The sequence below is a fragment of the Leucoraja erinacea genome, unplaced genomic scaffold (assembly GCF_028641065.1).
Source record: "Leucoraja erinacea ecotype New England unplaced genomic scaffold, Leri_hhj_1 Leri_97S, whole genome shotgun sequence".
Classification (NCBI taxonomy): Eukaryota; Metazoa; Chordata; class Chondrichthyes; order Rajiformes; family Rajidae; genus Leucoraja; species Leucoraja erinaceus.
In genome coordinates, this window is record NW_026576927.1 from 370,001 (window position 1) to 391,483 (window position 21,483).

At 48.3% G+C, this 21,483-nt stretch overlaps 1 protein-coding gene across 1 annotated transcript in view; it reads left to right on the forward strand.

The window, feature by feature from the left end:
• The window catches only part of LOC129695190 (basic proline-rich protein-like), a gene marked incomplete at its 3' end in the record, with an annotated part of 20,379 nt that extends 5,993 nt beyond the window's left edge, over positions 1-14,386 (forward strand). Inside the window, exon 3 of the mRNA XM_055631963.1 lies at positions 14,100-14,386. Within this exon, the coding sequence (XP_055487938.1) occupies positions 14,100-14,386 (287 nt within the window). The remainder of the gene's footprint in view (positions 1-14,099) is intronic.
• Between the last annotated feature and the right edge of the window lie 7,097 nt (positions 14,387-21,483).

The following is a 21,483-nucleotide window of genomic DNA, read 5'->3' on the forward strand; positions in this document are numbered from 1 at the left end:
CTAGTGCCCTGTACAACTGCATAGAAAAACATAGAAACATAGAAATTAGGTGCAGGAGTAGGCCATTCGGCCCTTCGAGCCTGCACCGCCATTCAATATGATCATGGATGATCATCCATCTCAGTATCCCGTACCTGCCTTCTCTCCATACCCCCTGATCCCCTTAGCCACAAGGGCCACATCTAACTACCTCTTAAATATAGCCAATGAACTGGCCTCAACTACCCTCTGTGGCAGAGAGTTCCAGAGATTCACCACTCTCTGTGTGAAAAAAGTTCTTCTCATCTCGGTTTTAAAGGATTTCCCCCTTATCCTTAAGCTGTGACCCCTTGTCCTGGACTTCCCTAACATCGGGAACAATCTTCCTGCATCTAGCATCTCCCCTATCCCTTGATTCCGTTAAGTCTAAGACTAAGAGCGATATCTAACTCTCTCTTGAATATTGGCCGAAGGGCCTGTTTCCATGCTGTAAGGCTCGAGGACTCTGAGCTACATCGCAACTTCCCGACTCTAACTCTTCCTGACTATCAGTGGCACACACAGCCTATGAAGGCATACATTATTCACCACGATGTGTGGCAAACCTCCCATAGCAGTTACAGGAGACATGCAGTCAAAATAGATAACAGGGACTTCCAGCGGCTTTTTACAAGGTTCAAGAGTGTTTTATTGTCATGTGTTCCAGATAGAACAATGAAAATCTTGCTTGCTGCAGCACAACACAATATCTAATCATAACAAATAATAGACCAAAAACTCAGAGGGAAAAAAAGAACAAACAATAACAGTGCAATAATAATAATAATATTCTGTCGTGGTTCATCGACAATAGGTGCAGGAGTAGGCCATTCGGCTCTTTGAGCTAGCACCACAACATATAAGACATTTGTGTTGAAACATATAAGATTATTAAGGGTTTGGACGTGCTAGAGGCAGGAAACATGTTCCCGATGTTGGGGGAGTCCAGAACCAGGGGCCACACACAGTTTAAGAATAAGGAGTCAGCCGTTTAGAATGGAGACTTTTTTCTCACAGAGAGTGGTGAGTCTCTGCCTCAGAGGGCGGTGGAGGCCGGTTCTCTGGATGCTTTCAAGACAGAGCTGGATAGGGCTCTTAAAAGTAGCGGAGTCAGGGGATATGGGGAGAAGGGAGGAACGGGGTACTGATTGGGGATGATCAGCAATGATCACATTGAATGGCGGTGCTGGCTCGAAGGGCAGAATGGCCTACTCCTGCACCTGTTGTCTATTGTCTACCACCATTCAATGTGATTATGGCTGATCATCCACAATCAGTACCCCGTTCCTGCCTTCTCCCCGTATCCCCTGACTCCGTTATCTTTAAGAGCCCTATCTAGCTTCTGAGGCTGTAGTGTTTAATAGCCTAATGTCTGTGGGGAAGAAGCTGTTCCTGAACCTGGACGTTACAGTGTTCAGGCTCCTGTACCTTCTTCCTGTTGGCAGTGGTGAGATGAGAACGTGGCCAGGATGGTGTGTGGGTCTTTGATGATGTTGGTAGCGTATTTGAGGCAGCGACTACGATAGATCCCTTCAATGGTGGGGAGGTCAGAGCCGGAGATGGACTGGGCAGTGGTCACAACTCTTCCGCTCCTGGACGTTCAAGTTGCCAAACCTGGCCATGAACATGCTGTAGATACAAGACAACAGGACTTTATTGATCCCAGGAAGAACATTGATCTGCCAACAGTCATAAAAACACAAAATACACAAACTACACAGAAACATAGAAAAATAGGTGCAGGAGGAGGCCACTCGGCCCTTCGAGCCAGCACCGCCATTCATTGTGATCATGGCTGATCGTCCCCAATCAATAACCCATGCCTGCCTTCTCCCCATATCCCTTGACTCCACCAGCCCCTAGAGCCCTATCTAACTCTCTCTTAAATCCATCCGGTGACTTGGCCTCCACTGCCCTATGTGGCATGGAATTCCATAAATTCACAACTCTCTGGGTGAAAAAGATTTTTCTCACCTCAGTCTTAAATGACCTCCCCTTTATTCTAAGACAGTGGCCCCTGGTTCTGGACTCGCCCAACATTGGGAGCATTTTTCCTGCATCTGGCTTGTCCAGTCCTTTTATAATTTTATATGCTTCTATAAGATTATGGCACAAGAAGAGGCCATTCGGCCCACAATGTTTGTGCTGAACACTTTGCTAAGTCCAATTCTTTGGTTTGGTATAAATGTAAAATTGTCCCTAGTGTGTGTGGGATAGTGTTTGTGTGCGGGGATCGCTGGTCGGCACGGGCTCGGAGGGTCGAAGGGCCTGTTTCCGCGCTGTATCTCTATATTTTGCTGTGCTTGCAGGGAATTCCCCAGGTTCTGTGGTGGAGCTTTGAGAAGAATTGCAGAGTCCACACAAACACACACACACACACACACACACACACAAACACACACACACACACACACACACACACACACACACACACACACACACACACACACACACACACACACACAGAGACACCTACACACAACTCTCCGGGGTGAAAAGGTTTTTTCTCACCTCAGTCTTAAATGACCTCCCCTTTATTCTAAGACAGTGGCCCCTGGTTCTGGACTCGCCCAACATTGGGAACATTTTTTCCTGCATCTAGCTTGTCCAGTCCTTTTATAATTTTATATGTTTCTATAAGATATCCCCTCATCCTTCTAAACTCCAGTGAATACATGAAAAATGAAGTTAAAGTGAGGGGTGGAAAGGCTAGGGGGGTGTGTGCAAAGATTGGGGAGGGGGGGGGGGGGGGGAGGGGAGTCAGTCTCAGCCTACCCCAGGACAGAAGGGGGAGGGGGATGCACAGTTTGCTAGCCACAGGGAAGAAGGATCTGTGGCGTTCTGTGCTGCATCTTGGTGGAACCAGTCTGTTGCTGAAAGTGCTCCTCAGCTGGGATAAAGGGAGCTTTGACATCATGAACAGGAAGGAAACTGTGCCACAAATAACACAGGGCTCTAGTGAACACTTGTGCTTGGTCCATGACGTATTGAGCAGTGACACTCCCTGGAAATTGTTGTATCACAGGGCCTGAGTGATACAGCACGGAAACAGGCCCTTCGGCCCAACTTGCCCATACCGGCCAACATGTCCCATCTACACTAGTCCCACCTGCCCGCGTTTGGTCCATATCCCTCCAAACCTGTCCTATCCATGTACCTGTCCAACTGTTGAACCTATGTCCTCTGGTCCTCGATGCCCCTACTCTGGGCAAGAGACTCTACCTGATCTATTCCTCTCACGATGGTGTACAGACAGCCACCCCACGTGGGGTCCTTGACAGATCTGGGTCAGGATCCAGTGGCATGGAGTCCTAGACGACCGGAGACCCTTTTCTGCTGCAGCCTTCATCCGCCTTCCCAGCCGTTGTGACGTTAGCTCCACTAAGGTCAGCCATCGTCCTCCGCCTGTTCCACCGTTGAGGTCTTGTTTGGATTGCTCTTTGTCAGAGACTTCCCCCTCTACCTTACCGCCATGGGTGGCCCTACCAGGAGCATAGATCCAGACGGCATCGCTCTCAGGACCTCAGGGCCACACAAGCTTCTCCACCACAACAAGGTGATGATCCACAATCCAATCAAAGCCAGATACAGATCCCTAGTGAGACCACACCTGGAGTATTGTGTACAGTTTTGGTCCCCTAATTTGAGGAAGGACATTCTTGCTATTGAGGGAGTGCAGCGTTGGTTTACAAGGTTAATTCCCGGGATGGGGGGACTGGCATATGCTGAAATAATGGAGCAGCTGGGCTTGTACACTCTGGAGTTTAGAAGGATGAGAGGCTATCTCATTGAAACATATAAGATTTGTTAAGGGTTTGGACACGCTAGAGGCAGGAAACATGTTCCCGATGTTGGGGGAGTCCAGAACCAGGGGCCACACAGTTTAAGAATAAGGGGTAAGCCATTTAGAACATAGACGAGAAAACACTTTTTCACACAGAGTGTTGTGAGTCTGTGGAATTCTCTGCCTCAGAGGGTGGTGGAGGCCGGTTTTCTGGATGCTTTCAAGAGAGAGCTAGATAGGGCTCTTAAAAATCAGGAGTCAGGGGATATGGGGAGAAGGCAGGAACGGGGGAACTGATTGGGGATGATCAGCCAAGATCACATTGAATGGCGGTGCTGGCTCGAAGGGCCGAATGGCCTACTCCTGCATCTATTGTCTATTGTCTACCATTGCAACATTTAAAAGGCACCTGGACAGGTACATGGATGGGACAGAGGGATATGGGCCAAACGCGGGCAGGTGGGGACTAATGTAGACGGGGTAATTCTGCTTATAACATGAAGTTATGAACTTATTTGGTCAGCACATTCGATTCAAGGGTTTAATTTGCAGGTGTATCGGCAACATAACAACTCAATTCTTGCTGCCGCTCTGAGCCCAGTTACAGCAAAGATGAGAGCATTAGAGAGGGTACAGGAACATAGACAATAAGTGCAGGAGTAGAGGCCATTCGCCCCTTTGAGCCAGCACCACCATTCAATACGATCCTGGCTGATCATCCACAATCAGTACCCCGTGCCTGCCTTCTCCCCATATCCCTTGATTCCGTTAGCCCTAAGAACTAAATCTAACCCTCTCTTGAATACATCCAGTGAATTGGCCTCCACTGCCTTCTGTGGCAGAGAATTCCACAGATTCACAACTCTAGTGACAAAGCTTTTCCTCATCTCAGTCCTAAATGGCTTACTCCTTATTCTTAAACTGTGTGACCCCTGGTTCTGGACTCCCCCAACAATGGGAACAGTTTTCCTGCACCTAGCCTGTCCAATCCCTTAAGAATGTTATGCTTCCATAGTATACCCTCTCATCCTTCTAAATACCAGTGAATGTAAGCCCATTCGACCCATTCTTTCATAATATGTCAGTCCCGCCATCCCGGGAATTAACCTGGTGAACCTATGCTGCACTCCCTGAATGGTGGATGCTGAGAAGGGTTGCCGGGATAGTTCATAGTTCATAAATGATAGGAGCAGAATTAGGCCATTCGGCCCATCGAGTCTACTCCGCCATTCAATCATGGCTGATCCATCTCTCCCTCCTAACCCCATTCTCCTGCCTTCTCCCCATAATCCCTGACACCCGCACTAATCAAGAATCTATCTATCTCTGCCTTAAAAATATCCACTGACTTGTGGCCTCCACAGCCATCTGTGGCAAAGAATTCCACAGATTCACCACCCTCTGACTAAAGAAATTCCTCCTCATCTCCTTCCTAAAGGAACGTCCTTTAATTCTGAGGCTGTGCCCTCTGGTCCTAGACTCACCCACTAGTGGAAACATCCTCTCCACATCCACTCTATCCAGGCCTTTCACTATTATGTACGTTTCAATGAGGTCCCCCCCTCATTCTTCTAAACTCCAGTGAGTACAGGCCCAGTGCCGACAAACGCTCATCATGTTTAATGTTTTATGTGTCATTCCTCACTGTCACTGTATGTCCTGTTGTCACTTGTGGGTGGAGCACCAAGGCAAATTCCTTGTATGTGAATACAATAAACGCATTCATTCATTCACTCATTCATCATATGTTAACCCACTCATTCCTGGGATCATTCTTGTAAACCTCTTCTGGATCCTCTCCCAGAGCCGGCACATCCCTTCCTCAGATACGGGGCCCAAAACTGCTCACAATACTCCACATGTGGCCTGACCAGCGCCTTATAGAGCCTCAGCGTTGCATCCCTGTTTTTGTATACAAGCCCTCTTGAAATAAATGCTAGCATTTTGTTTGACTTCCTTACTACTGATTAGACTTGCAAATTAACCTTTTGGGAATCCTGCACCAGCTCCCAAGTCCCTTTGCTCCTCCGATCTCTGAATTCTCTCTCCATTTCGAGAATAGTCTGCGCCTTTATCCCTATGACCAAAATGCACGACTCCACACTTTGCTGCACTGTATTCCATTTGTTTGAGGGTGTACGTTCCACTCGAAGACACAAATTATACAACCAGAGAGCAGTGGTGAACGACTGATTGGGGATGATCAGCCATGATTGCATTGAATGGCGGTGCTGGCTCAAAGGGCCGAATGGCCTCCTTCTGCATCTATTGTCTATTGACTTTCTCCTCATTGGAGACCCTCGGACTATCCTTGATCAGACTTTGCTGGCTTTACCTTGCACTAAACGTTATTCCCTTTATCCTGTATCTGTACACTGTGGACGGCTCGATTGTAATCATGTATTGTCTTTCCGCTGACTGGTTAGCACACAACAGAAGCTTTTCACTGTACCTCGGTACACGGGGCAATGAACTGAACTCAACTAAACAAATTCTGTGAGACTAAGCAGTAAGCCATTTAGAACGGAGATGAGGAAACACTTTTTCTCACAGTGAGTGGTGAGTCTGTGGAATTCTCTGCCTCAGTGGAGGCTGGTTCTCTGGATGCTTACAAGGATGAGAGGAGATCTCATTGAAACATATATGATTGTTAAAGGATTGGAGGCAGGAAACATGTTCCCGATGTTGGGGGAATCCAGAACCAAGGGGCCACAGTTTAAGAATAAGGGGCAAGCCATTTAGATCAGAGATGAGGAAACACTTTTTCCACACAGAGAGTTGTGAGTCTGTGGAATTCTCTGCCTCCGAGGGCGGGGGAGGCCGGCTCTCTGGAGGCTTTCAAGAGAGAGCTAGATAGGGCTCTTAAAGATAGCGGAGTCAGGGGATATGGAGAGAAGGCAGGAACGCGGTACTGATTGGGGATGATCAGCCATGATCACATTGAATGGCGGTGCTGGCTCGAAGGGCTGAATGGCCTCCTCCTCCACCTATTGTCTATTAAGATAGACGCAAAAAGCTGGAGTAACTCAGCGGGACAGGCAGCATCTCTGGAGAGAAGGAATGGGTGACGTTACTGGTCAAGACTGTCCTGTCCTGCAGAGTTACTCCAGCACTTTGTGTCTTTTTTTGTGTCGAGCATCTGCAGTTCTTTCTATCTTTCTTTCCAAATTCTTACTTGCTACAGCCCCTCCAGACAGGACCCGCATTGATGTGTGGATCTCCAAGTGGGAGAGCTGGTCGGGTGTAGTGACGGAGGCTCAGATCAGGCCAAGTCTGATGACTCAGTCGTCACTGGGCTGGGCGTTGCTGAGCGAAGAATGTTTGGAACAATTTAGGCCGAAAAGTTTGTAAACCTCCTCCCTAAAACAGAGAGAGAGTGGGGGGAGGGGGGGAGAGAGAGAGGAGAGAGAGAGAGAGAGAGACACACACACACACACACACACACACACACACACACACACACACACACACACACACACACACACACACACACACACACACACACACACACACACACACACACACACAAAGATCTTATAGCGAAGGCTTCGCTATAAGATCTTTGCACACACACACAGAGGGGGAGAGAGAGAGATGGGGAGCGAGAGAGACAGTTAGGGAGAGAAAGGCAGGGAGAGAGAGAGAGAGTGCAGAGAGATAAAAGAGAGGCTACAAAGAGAGAGAGAGAGACGGGGGAGAGACAGAAAGATAGTTGCTGGGAGACAGAAAGGGAGGGGAGAGAGAGACACAGTCAGAGAAGGGAACAGGATAGGGAGGGGAGAACGACAGAGGGAGAGTGGGAGATGCATGTTTACTTGTGTTAAATGAACAAAATCCTGAGAGGAATAGATCGGGTAGACAGACGCACAGAGTCTCTTGCCCAGAGTAGGGGAATCGAGGACCAGAGGACACAGGTTCAAGGTGAAGGGGGAAAGATTTAACAGGAATCCAAGGGGTAACTTTTTCCACACAGAGGGTGGTGGGTGTACGGAACGAGCTGCCGAAGGAGGTAGTTGAGGCCGGGACTATCGTATCTTTTAAGAAACAGTCAGACAGGTCCATGGATAGGACAGGTTTGGAGGGATATGGACCAAGCGCAGGCAGGTGGGACGAGTGTAGCTGGGACATTGATGGCCGGTGCGGGCGAGTTGGGCCGAAGGGCCTGTTTCCACGTTGTATCATTCTGTGACTCCGTGTATATATTGAATGGCGAATGGTGCAGGCTCGAAGGGCCGAATGGCCTACTCCTGCACCAAATTTCTATGTTTCCATTTGCCAATAGACAATAGGTGCAGGAGTAGGCCATTCGGCCCTTCGAGCCAGCACCGCCATTCAATGTGATCATGGCTGATCATCCCCAATCAGTACCCCGTTCCTGCCTTCTCCCCATATCCCCTGACTCCGCTCTCTTTAAGAGCCCTATCTAACTCTCTCTTGAAAGCATCCAGAGAACCGGCCTCCACCGCCCTCTGAGGCAGAGAATTCCACAGACTCACCACTCTCTGTGAGAAAAAGTGTTTCCTCGTCTCTGTTCTAAATGGCTTACCCCTTATTCTTAAACTGTGTGGCCCCTGGTTCTGGACTCCCCCAATATCGGGAACATGTTTCCTGCCTCTAGCGTGTCCAAGCCCTTAACAATTTTATATGTTTCAATGAGATACCCTCTCATCCTTCTAAACTCCAGAGTGTACAAGCCCAGCCGCTACATTCTCTCAGCATATGACAGTCCCGCCATCCCGGGAATTAAGCTGGTGAACCTACGCTGGGCTCCGTCAATAGCAAGAATGTCCTTCCTCAAATTAGGACATTCCTCAAATTTGAGGTGATTATGAATTATCGGGTGCCATTGTGTATTGGTGCAGGATTTGCACGGTTTGCACGGTTTGTTCAACCTGCTCCGACAGACAACTTTCCCATCTATGAATTACGGGCATCCCCACCAAACTCCACCAGCTAGGCCTCAGCTCACCGATATGCGATTGGATCCTGAACTTTCCTACGGAGCGACCGCAGGCAGTGAGACTGGGCCCGCACCTGTCCTCCACTATCACCCTGAGCACCGGCACACCACAGGGCTGTGTACTTAGCCCCATGCTCTACTCCCTCTTCACTCACGACTGTGATCCTGCATTCGACACCAACACCATCTTGAAGTTTGCAGACGACACAACAGTGATTGGGCTGATCACCAACGGTGATGAAACAAAATACAGAGCGGAGGTGCAGAACCTGGCAGACTGGTGCACACGTAACAACTTGTCACTAAACACCTCCAAGACCAAGGAGCTGATTATTGACTTCAGGAGGTCCCATAATGGAGAATACGCCCCAATCTCTTTTCTTGGAATGTATGCGGGATAGTTATCTAAATCACATGTAGAGGAACCAACGAGAGAGCTGGCTATTTTAGACTGGGTATTGAGTAATGAGGAAGGGTTAGTTAGCAATCTTGTTGTACGTGCCCCCTTGGGCAAGAGTGACCATAATATGGTTGAGTTCTTCATTAGGATGGAGAGTGACATTGTTAATTCAGAAACAATGGTTCTGAACTTAAAGAAAGGTAACTTTGAGGGTATGAGACGTGAATTGGCCAAGATTGACTGGCAATTAATTCTAAAAGGGTTGACGGTGGATATGCAATGGAAGACATTTAAAGACTGCATGGATGAACTACAAAAATTGTTCATCCCAGTTTGGCAAAAGAATAAATCAGGGAAGTTAGTACATCCATGGATAACAAGGGAAATCAGGGATAGTATCAAAGCGAAGGATGATGCGTACAAATTAGCCAGAAAAAGCAGCATACCGGAGGACTGGGAGAAATTCAAAGACCAGCAGAGGAGGACAAAGGGCTTAATTAGGAAAGGAAAATAGATTATGAAAGAAAACTGGCAGGGAACATAAAAACTGACTGTTTTTATAGATATGTGAAAAGAAAGAGATTAGTTAAAACAAATGTAGGTCCCTTGCAGTCAGAAACAGGTGAGTTGATCATGGGGAACAAGGATATGGCGGGCCAATTGAATAACTACTTTGGTTCCGTCTTCACTAAGGAAGACATAAATAATTTGCCGGAAATAACAGGGGACCGCGGGTCAAAGGAGTTGGAGGAATTGAGTGAAATCCAGGTTAGCCGGGAAGTGATGGTGGGTAAATTGAATGGATTAAAGGCCGATAAATCCCCAGGGCCAGATAGGCTGCATCCCAGAGTACTTAAGGAAGTAGCTCCAGAAATAGTGGATGCATTAGTAATAATCTTTCAAAACTCTTTAGATTCTGGAGTAGTTCCTGAAGATTGGAAACTGCTAGAGTCAGTCTTCCTTTAAAACCGAGATGAGGAGAACTTTTTTCACACAGAGAGTGGTGACTCTTTGGAACTCTCTGCCGCAGAGGGTAGTTGAGGCCACAGTTCATTGGCTATATTTAAGAGGGAGTTAGATGTGGCCCTTGTGGCTAAAGGGATCAGGGGGTACGGAGAGAAGGCAGGTACGGGATACTGAGTTGGATGATCAGCCATGATCATATTGAATGGCGGTGCAGGCTTGAAGGGCCGAATGGCCTACTCCTGCACCTAATTTCTATGTTTCTATGTTTCTATGTAACCGTTGTAAAAGAAGAGTAAAATAAATAAATAAGCTGTGTGTTGTGACCATCCGAGGGAGACAGTCCTGGGAGGATGGGGGGCACTCAGCAGGGCCGGTTCAGAGCCGCTGTAGCTCTGGGAATGAAGCCGTTTCTGAGTCTGGAGGTTCGGGCGTAGAAGGCCTTGTAACGTCTGCCGGAGGGAAGTAGTTCGAACAGTCCGTTACAAGGGTGTGAGGAGTCTTTATGGATGCTGACGGCCTTCCTGCGGCACCGTGTGTGTGGTAGATGCCCTCCAAGGCTGGTAGCTGTGTCCCAATGATCCTCTGCGCTCTGTGGACGACGCGCTGAAGAGCTCTCCTCTCCGCCTCCATGCAGCTGAGATACCACACAGAAATGCCATATGTTAATATGCTCTCTGTGGTGCAGCGGTAGAACGTTGTCAGCAGCTGTTGGGGCAGACCAGTCTTTTTTAATGTCCTCAGGAAAAACAGTCGTTGCTGTGCCTTCTTGACCAGCGCAGCGGTGTTGGTGGACCATGTGAGGTCCTCTGAAATTTGAGTGCCCAGAAACTTAAAGCTGGACACTCTGTCCACACTTTCCCCGTAGATGGAGATAGAAACATAGAAATTAGGTGCAGGAGTAGGCCATTCGGCCCTTCGAGCCTGCACCGCCATTCAATATGATCATGGCTGATCATCCAACTAAGTATCCCGTACCTGCCTTCTCTCCATACCCCCTGATCCCCCTAGCCACAAGGGCCACATCTAACTCCCTCTTAAATATAGCCAATGAACTGTGGCCTCGACTACCCTCTGCGGCAGAGAGTTCCAGAGAGTCACCACTCTCTGTGTGAAAAAAGTTCTCCTCATCTCGGTTTTAAAGGATTTCCCCCTTATCCTTAAGCTGTGACCCCTTGTCCTGGACTTCCCCAACATCGGGAACAATCTTCCTGCATCTAGCCTGTCCAACCCCTTAAGAATTTTGTAAGTTTCTATGAGATCCCCTCTCAATCTCCTAAATTCTAGAGAGTATAAACCAAGTCTATCCAGTCTTTCTTCATAAGACAGTCCTGACATGGAAACTGCAGACTAAATCTCGTTGCACTAACGTGCAATGGCAATAAAATATATTATTATTATTATTATTAGTATGAAGATCTAATGTCTAATCCAACCCATCTCCGATGTCCTGGACGGTCCAGCTGTGGAACTCTGGAGCCTTTGTTTGAAGGCCGTGTTTACTGACCCATAAGAGTCACCGCGGGCGACAATGAAGTGGGGAGGCCCCTAGATCGGACAGGTTTGGCATCTCCGACAACGAGGGGTCGCCAACTGTCCCGTATTAGCCGGGACATCCCGTACATTGGGGCTATATTGGTTTTGTCCCGTACGGGACCACCCTTGTCCCGTATTTGCTGCTGCTACTGCTCGTGCTCGAGGGGACTGTTGGATCGGCCCCCGCCTCACCCGTTCCGACGTAGTGCAGCATAAACAGGAAGGCAGATTACATGGTAGCAAAAACAGGAAGGGAGATTATTATCTAAATGGCGTCAAGTTGGAGGCCGGTTCTCTGGATACTTTCAAGAGAGAGCTAGATAGGGCTCTTAAAGATAGCGGAGTCAGGGGATATGGGGAGAAGGCAGGAACGGGATACTGATTGGGGATGATCAGCCATGATCACATTGAATGGCGATGCTGGCTCGAAGGGCCAAATGGCCTCCACCTGCATCTATTGTCTATTTTCGCCGACTGGTTAGCAGGCAACAAAAAAAGCTTTTCACTGTACCTTGGTGGATGTGACAATAGACAATAGGTGCAGGAGTAGAGGCCATTCGGCCCTTCGAGCCAGCACCGCCATTCAATGTGATCATGGCTGATCATCCCCAATCAGTACCCCGTTCCTGCCTTCTCCCCATATCCCCTGACTCCACTTATCGTTAAGAGCCCTATCTAGCTCTCTCTTGAAAGCATTCAGAGAACTGGCCTCCACCGCCCTCTGAGGCAGAGAATTCCACAGATGATAAACTAAACTGGATATAAATGTGGCAGAGGCCAAGTAAATAATCCAGGGATGGTGTGTGACGGAACAAGGCTGTGGGAGTTCCAGGACACAATGTAAACACGTCTGTGAGGCAGTGACCTCACTCGGGTAGTTTAGCAACACGGGCCAACAGACAAGCTGCTTGGCACCGCCCTGCTGAAACTTAAACCAAAAGTAACGATAGTCTGGGAGTCAAAAGAACACACGAGTAACACAGCGTGGGTGGCAGCAAGGATCGAGTCACAGAGTGGTACAGCACGGAAACAGGCCCTTCGGCCCAACCCGTACATGTGTGACCCTCCAACCTCATTTGGTGACCCGCAGACTTAATCTGAGGAAGGACATTATTGCCATAGAGGGAGTGCAGAGACGGTTCATCAGACTGATTCCTGGGATGTCAGGACTGTCTTATGAAGAAAGACTGGATAGACTTGGTTTATACTCTCTAGAATTTAGGAGATTGAGAGGGGATCTTATAGAAACTTACAAAGTTCTTAAGGGGTTGGACAGGCTAGATGCAGGAAGATTGTTCCTGATGTTGGGGAAGTCCAGGACAAGGGGTCACAGCTTAAGGATAAGGGGGAAATCCTTTAAAACCGAGATGAGAAGAATTTTTTTCACGCAGAGAGTGGTGAATCTCTGGAACTCTCTTCCCTCTGCCACAGAGGGCAGTTGAGGCCAGTTCATTGGCTATATTTAAGAGGGAGTTAGATGTGGCCCTTGTGGATAAGGGGATCAGAGGGTATGGAGAGAAGGCAGGTACGGGATACTGAGTTGGATGATCAGCCATGATCATATTGTATGCCGGTGCAGGCTCGAAGGGCCGAATGGCCTACTCCTGCACCTATTGTCTATGTTTCTATGTTTCTTTGTTAATCTCTTTGTTTGAGAAAGAACTGCAGATGCTGGAAAAATCGAAGGTGGACAGAAATGCTGGAGAAACTCAGCGGGTGAGACAGCATCTACGGAGCCACGTTTCGGGTCGAGACCCTCCTTCAGTCTGAGGAAGGGTCTCGAGTGCCGAAATGTCACCTGTTCCTTCGCTCCATAGATGCTGCCTCACCCGCTGAGTCTCTCCAGCATTTTTGTCCACCTCGGACAATCCTTGATCGGACTTTACTGGCTTTACCTTCCACTAAAAAGTTATGATGTAACTGGCTCGATTGTAATGATGTACTAAAGATAGCCCTCTCTTGAATGGAGCGGCTGGGCTTGTACACTCTGGAGTTTAGAAGGATGAGAGAATATCTCATTGAAACCATATAAGATTGTTAAGGGCTTGGACACGCTAGAGGCAGGAAACATGTTCCCGATGTTGGGGGAGTCCAGAACCAGGGGCCACACACACAGTTTAAGAATAAGAGGTCGGCCATTTAGAACGGAGATGAGGAAACACTTTTTTCGCACAGAGAGTTGTGAGTCTGTGGGATTCTCTGCCTCGGAGGGCGAAGGTGGCTGGTTCTGTGGATGCTTTCAAGAGAGAGTTAGATAGGGCTCTTAAAGATAGCGGAGTCAGGGGATATGGGGAGAAGGCAGGGACGGGGTACTGATTGTGGATGATCAGCCATGATCACATTGAACGGCGATGCTGGCTCGAAGGGCCGAATGGCCTCTACTCCTGCACATATTGTCTATGTTTCTATGTTTGTTTATTCTGTTCCGTCTCTTCCAGACCGTGTTGCGAAGGAGATCAGGACCCGGTGACCATGGCAACACCCACCGCTCCACCGAGCTACGAGGAGGCCGTCGACCCACTGTACCCACCCCGACATGGGGGGCCGGGCTACGATGTTCCTGGACCCTACCCCCCCGGCATGGGCCCCGCCTACCCACCCGGGGAAACCCCTCCCTACCCCCCCGCTGGCAACAGTGGCTACCCCCCCACCATGTTCCCCCCTGCTGGACCACCCATGATGCCAACATTACCCCTCAACCCAACATGGCCGGGGGCTGGCAACGGTGAGTGGGGGGGAGGGGGAGGGGGGGGGGGGGGGGGGGGGGGGGGGAGAGAGGGGGGAGGGGGGAGGGAGAGGGGGGGAGAGAGGGGGGAGAGAGGAGGGGGGGGAGAGGGGGAGAGAGGGAGGGAGAGAGAGAGGGAGAGGGAGAGGGAGAGAGAGAGAGAGAGAGAGAGGGGGAGAGGGGTGGAGGGAGGGAAGAGGGAGAGAGAGAGAGAGAATGGGAGAGAGGGAGAGAAGGTGGGGGAAGGTAGGGGAGGGAGAGAGGGACAGGGAGGGAGAGAGATAGAATGTGAGAGGAGGAAGAGAGGGAGGGAGAGAGAATGTAGGGGGGAGGAAAGAGAGAAATGTGGGAAGGGAGGGAGAATGGGAGAGACAGAGGGAGAGAATGAGGGGGGGAAGGGGGAAGAGAGAGGAGGAGGGAAGGGGAGAGGTGTGGGCCCAAGCTCTGGAGTGTTTAATACAGGCTCATGTTTAGTATATTCCTGTGTACCGAGGTACAGTGAACAGCCTTGTTCTGCGTGCTTATGGATGTAATCAGGCACACTGCACATAAATACAATCCCCTCGAACTCGGGTGGAAAAGGTGGAGCAAAGGGGACGAGACAGATTGCAGAACATGCCCTTGTGTCGGCACGCCGGTGCAGCGGGTAGAGCTGCTGCCTCACAGCGCCGGAGACCCGGGTACCTTCCCGACTACGGGTGCTGTCTGTACGGAGTTTGCATGTTCTCCCCGTGACCTGCGTGGGTTTTCTCTGGGTGCTCCGGTTTCCTCCCACACTCCAAAGACGTGCAGGTTTGTAGGTTAATTGGCTTTGATAACATTGCAAATTATCCCTAGTGTGTAGGATAGTGCCAGGGTGATCACTGGTCAGCACGGGCTCGATGGGCCGAAGGGCCTGTTTCAACACTCTAAACTAAACTAAATTAGTTGCACACACTATAACAATGTTTCAAAGACATTTAAACAGGTACATAGATAGGACAGGTTTAGAGAGATAGACAACAGGTGCAGGAGGAGGCCATTCGGCCCTTATAGGCTGCACCGCCATTCAATGTGATCATGGCTGATCATCCACAATCAGTACCCCGTTCCTGCCTTCTCCCCATATCCCCTGACTCCGCTATCTTTAAGAGCCCTATCTAGCTCTCTCTTGAAAGTATCCAGAGAAACGGCCTCCACCGCCCTCTGAGGCAGAGAATTCCACAGACTCACCACTCTCTGTGAGAAAAAGTGTTTCCTCATCTCCGTTCTAAATGGCTTACCCCTTATTCTTAAACTGTGTGTGTGGCCCCTGGTTCTGGACTCCCCCAACATCGGGAACATGTTTCCTGCCTCTAGCGTGTCCAAACCCTTACACGTGCAGGTGAGCAGTCTGAAGAAGGTTCTCGACGAGAAACGTCACCCCTTCCTTCTCTCCAGAGATGCTGCCTGTCCCGCTGAGTTACTCCAGCACTTTGTGTCTTTCTTCAATGGAAGCCAGCATCTGCATGGATAAGACTGGCTTAGAGTGATATGGGCCAAATGTGGGCAGGTGGGACAAATGTAGATTGGGCATGTATGTAGGTGTGGGCAAGTTGGGCCGAAGGGCCTGTTTCCACGTTGTATCATTCTATGAGAAAGACAGACTTTTCACGCAGTGGTAAGTAAATCTGTGGAATTCTTTGCCACAGACGGCTGTGGAGGCCACAAGTCAGTGGATATATTTAAGGCAGAGATAGATAGATTCTTGATTAGTGCGGGTGTCGGGGGTTATGGGGAGAAGGCAGGAAGAATGGGGTTTGGAGGGAGAGATAGATCAGCTATGATTGAATGGCAGAGTAGACTTGATGGGCCGAATGGCCTAATTCTGCTCCTATCACTTATGAACTTATGTGGAACGAGCTGCCAGAGGAGGTGGTTGCAGCAGGTTGTATGGGCCAAACATGGGCAGGTGGGACGAGTGCAGTGGGCATGCTGGTTGGCATGGGCAAGTTGGGCCGAAGGGCCTGTTTCCGTGCTGTGTGACTAGAACACGGAATGTTTTGCGAGGATGTTGCCAGGACTAGAGGGAGAGGTTGAGTAGGCTGGGTCTCTATTCCATGGAGCGCAGGAGGATGAGGGGAGATCTTATAGAGGTGTACACAATCATGAGGGGAATAGGTCGGGTAGACGCACAGAGTCCCTTGCCCAGAGTAGGGGAATCGAGGACCAGAGGACACAGGTTCAAGGTGAAGGGGGAAAGAGTTAATAGGAATCTGAGGGGTAACTTTTTCCACGTGTATGGAACGAGCTGCCGGAGGAGGTAGTTGAGGCTGGGACTATTGTTAAACTGAGTTCTTTTGTCAATTTAAGTCACGAAAACTTGACTCAAACGCTTGTAGCTGTTGAAATTGATTCTTTATTCAGTACTGAGACAATTCTTTGAACCTTCCGACACAGAGCTAGAAGCTCCGGGGCAGATCCAGAGAATTATTGACTTTGATACAAACTCATTGCGTTATATAGGACAAGGGGGGCAAGTCCAGGACAAGGGGTCACAGCTTAAGGATAAGGGGGAAATCCTTTAAAACCGAGATGAGAAGAACTTTTTTCACACGGAGAGTGGGGAATCTCTGGAACTCTCTTGCCGAGTAACACGGAGGGTAGTCGAGGCCAGTTCATTGGCTATATTTAAGAGGGAGTTAGATGTGGCTAAGGGGGTCAGGGGGTATGGAGAGAAGGCAGGTACGGGATACTGAGTTGGATGATCAGCCATGATCATATTGAATGGCGGTGCAGGCTCGAAGGGCCGAATGGCCTACTCCTGCACCTAATTTCTATGTTTCTATAGGTAATAGACATTTCAGATACAGAGGGTATGACAAACTAGTAACCAACCATCTGAGTCCTTCTGGTGATTTACAACAACAGCCACATGATCCCCCTTCCCTGGCCTCATTTTACAACCTTTGTTTGCCTGTGGTATAACCTTGTTTAGAATTATTTTATTTCAACACAGCAAAACCCCAGTAGGCTCAATTATCAATGACCACCCCTCAAAATATAAGATACATATGTAATACAATGATCACACAAGTCATACAAACAAAACACACTTTCAATACCAAGAAGAAAGATATTTCTATAAATCTAAACAAAGTCTAATGTTTACAACCCTACTTGGACACAATACGTTTCATAAATTGGTTTCACTACACTTTTACACAGTTTAAAATACTATTACCTATGTATTAAAACATTAATTATATGAGTTCGCCGAATTGCACAGTTTCTAAGTTAAATTCAAACCAACAAACCTCCCAACTCCAAGTATACATGGGTAGTAAATCTGTCAACAATTGATGATATGCGTTTTAGAAACATAGACATATAGGTGCAGGAGTAGGCCATTCGGCCCTTCGAGCCTGCACAGCCATTCAATATGATGATGACTGATCATGCAACTCGGTATCCTGTACCTGCTTTCTCTCCATACCCCCTGATCCCTTTAGCCACAAGGGCCACATCTAACCCCCTCTTAAATATAGCCAACGAACTGGCCTCAACTACCTTCTGTGGCAGAGAATTCCTGAGATTCACCACTCTCTGTGTGAAAAATGTTTGTCTCATCTCAGTCCTAAAAGATTTCCCCTTTATCCTTAAACTGTGACTCCTTGTCCTGGACTTCCCCAACATCGGGAACAATCTTCCTGCATCTAGCCTGTCCAACCCCTTAAGTATTTTGTAAGTTTCTATAAGATCCCCCCTCAATCTTCTAAATTCAAGCGAGTACAAGCCGAGTCTATCCAGTCTTTCTTCATATGAAAGTCCTGCCATCCCAGGAATCAGTCTGGTGAACCTTCTCTTCACTCCAACTATGGCAAGAATGTCGTTTGTGGCAGGACACAGCTTCATTCTAATTTGCAGCCCCTTTTCCTGCTATCTCTGGGAGCTGGATTTCCAATCTCATCTGCAAGGCCTTTTACAAATATTACAGAACAAAGGTAGATTCACAACCAGACCATTCCCTCAGAATTACATCTGCCTCTTCGACTTTCTATAAGGTCACAAATCCATCAATGTGATTCTTTTCCTCCAAGCATCCATCCCCTATCTCAACCTCATTATAATTTAACATAGCCAAAGCTAACCACAGAGTCTATTATCTCTCAGCCTTGAATTCTGTCTCAAACTCAGCATAACCGGCCATAACTCCTCATTTTGATGTCACATTCGGAGCTCAAGAATGTGCCATAGAGAAAGAGCAGATGACCTCTGGCCTAAGAAGAGGCCCTATTCTTATAGTAATCCATTCTTCAACACAAAATCATATCAAATACAATTTTCTCCAGCATTATAATTGCCTCAAAACAATAAACTAAGCTATGTTTAAGAAGGAACTGCAGATGCTGGAGAATCGAAGGTACACAAAAAAGCTGGAGAAACTCAGCGGGTGCAGCAGCATCTATGGAGCGAAGGAAATAGGCAATGTTTCGGGCCGAAGAAGGGTTTCTTCGGGTCTGAAGAAGGGTTTCGGCCCGAAACGTTGCCTATTTCCTTCGCTCCATAGATGCTGCTGCACCCGCTGAGTTTCTTCAGTTTTTTTGTGTACCTTTAATAAACTAAGCTATGCAGGCTCAGAGTAGCGTTTCTATGTTTTGATGCATCTGTTCCCTGTATGTGTCTCTTTGTACTTTATTTTTTTAGGATATATGTGTTTCTGAAAACCTTAAGCTTTTCTTTGTCAAATTACCTAGCTTATATAAAAGTCACTATCCGAGCGGTTCTATTATATAATATTTCCTCACTATCGCAACGTTTAAGAAACAGTTAGACAGGAACATGGATAGGACAGGTTTGGAGGGATATGGACCAAGCGCAGGCAAGTGGGACTAGTGAAGCTGGGACATGTTGACCGGTGTGGGCAAGTTGGGCCGAAGGGCCTGTTTCCATACTGCATCACTCTACGACTTCTATGGCTATGAGGGAAATGAAAGCAGAGCAGTGATCAGCATTAGTTCCCCGAAGATAGACACACAATCCTGGGGTAACTCAGCGGGTCAGGCAGCATCTGTGGAGAACATGGATAGGTGACGTTTCACAGAGTGCTGGAGTAACTCAGCGGGTCAGGCAGCATCTGTGGAGAACATGGATAGGTGATGTTTCACAGAGTGCTGGAGTAACTCAGCGGGTCAGGCAGCATTTGTGGAGAACATGGATAGGTAATGTTTCACAGAGTGCTGGAGTAACTCAGCGGGTCAGGCAGCATCTATGGAGCTATGGAAATAGGCAATGTTTCGGGCCGAAACCCTTCTGGGTTTCGGCCCGAAACGTTGCCTATTTCCAGAAGGGTTTCGGCCCGAAACGTTGCCTATTCTCTTAGCTCCATAGATGCTGCTGCACCACAACTCAGTGGGTCAGGCAGCATCTGTGGAGAACATGGATAGGTGATGTTTCACAGAGTGCTGGAGTAACTCAGCGGGTCAGGCAGCATCTGTGGAGAACATGGATAGGTGACGTTTCACAGAGTGCTGGAGTAACTCAGCGGGTCAGGCAGCATCTCTGGAGAGAAGGAATGGTGACGTTTCGGGTGGAGACCCTTCTTCAGACTGAGAGTCAGGGGAGAGGGAAACAAGAGATATAGACGGTGATGTAGAGAGATATAGAACAAATGAATGAAAGATTTGCAAAAAAGTAACAATGACAAAGGAAACAGGTCGTTGTTAGCTGTGGGCGAGGTGAAAACCAGTTACCGACAATGAAACTCAACAAGACGACTTTAAAATTGGTTCGACTTGGGTGGGTGAGGGATGGAGAGAGAGAGGAAAAGCAAGGGTTAGAGAAGTCAATGTTCATACCGCTGGGGTGTAAACTGCCCAAGCAAAATATGAGGTGCTGCTCCTCCAATTTGCGCTGGGCCTCACTGTGACAATGGAGGAGGCCCAGGACAGAAAGGTCAATGTGGGATGGGAGGGGAGGAGTTGAAGTGTTTGGCAACCGGGAGATCAGGTAGGATTAGGCTGACTGAGCAAAGAGTTACTCCGGCCATTCAAGAGTCCAGAGTGTTTTATCGTCATGTGTCCCAGATGGAACAATGACATTCTTACTTGCAAAAGCACAACAGAATATGTAAACATAGTACACTGTAAACAATAGAATAAACCCGAAGAAAGTTTATTATGCGTGTACACACACACACACACACGCGTACACACACACACACATGCGCACACACGCACGTACACACACACACACGCACGTACACACACACACACGTACACACACGTACGCACATACACACACACACACGCGTACACACGCACGCACACATACACACGCACACACGCACACACACACGTACACACACACACACATGCACACATATACACACGCACACACACACATGTTCAAACACATGTACACACACACACACGTACACACACGAAGGAAGGAACTGCAGATGCTCCTCCCCACCCCTTCATCAGTCTGAGTGCTGGAGTAACTCAGCGGGACAGGCAGCATTTCTGGAGAGAAGGAATGGGTGACGTTTCAGGTCGAGACGCTTCTTCAGACTCAGGGGAGAGGGAGACAGAGAAATGGAAGGTTAAGGTGTAAAAACGACAGATCAACGGGAACAAAGGGATCAAATGGAAAGTCTGAAAAAGGGTCTCAACCCAAAACATCACCCATTCCTTCTCTCTAGAGATGCTGCCTGTCCCGCTGAGTTACTCCAGCATTTATATATATGTGTGTGTGTATGTGTGTGTCTTTTTTTTCTCACGGTTATTCTATTGTTTACAGTGTATTATGTTTACATATTGTGTTGTGCTGCAGCATGTGAGAATTTCATTGTTCCATCTGGGACACATGACGATAAATCACCCTGGACTCGTGATGGTCTGGACTAGTTCCGAGCTATTTGTGTGTATCTGGGGTGTAAACCAGCCTCTGCAGTTCCTTCCCACGCACTCGCGCTCGTCAGTGTTCCAGTCCAACGGGTTGAGCAACATAGTTCCCACCCCGTCATAGTCAACGGCCCAAAATAACATCAGTGGGGGCCAGAAATAACTCTCTAGTCAGGCAGCGTCTGTGGAGACAGTAGTCAACAGCAAAGATCCTATAGCAGAGCAAGATAGGCT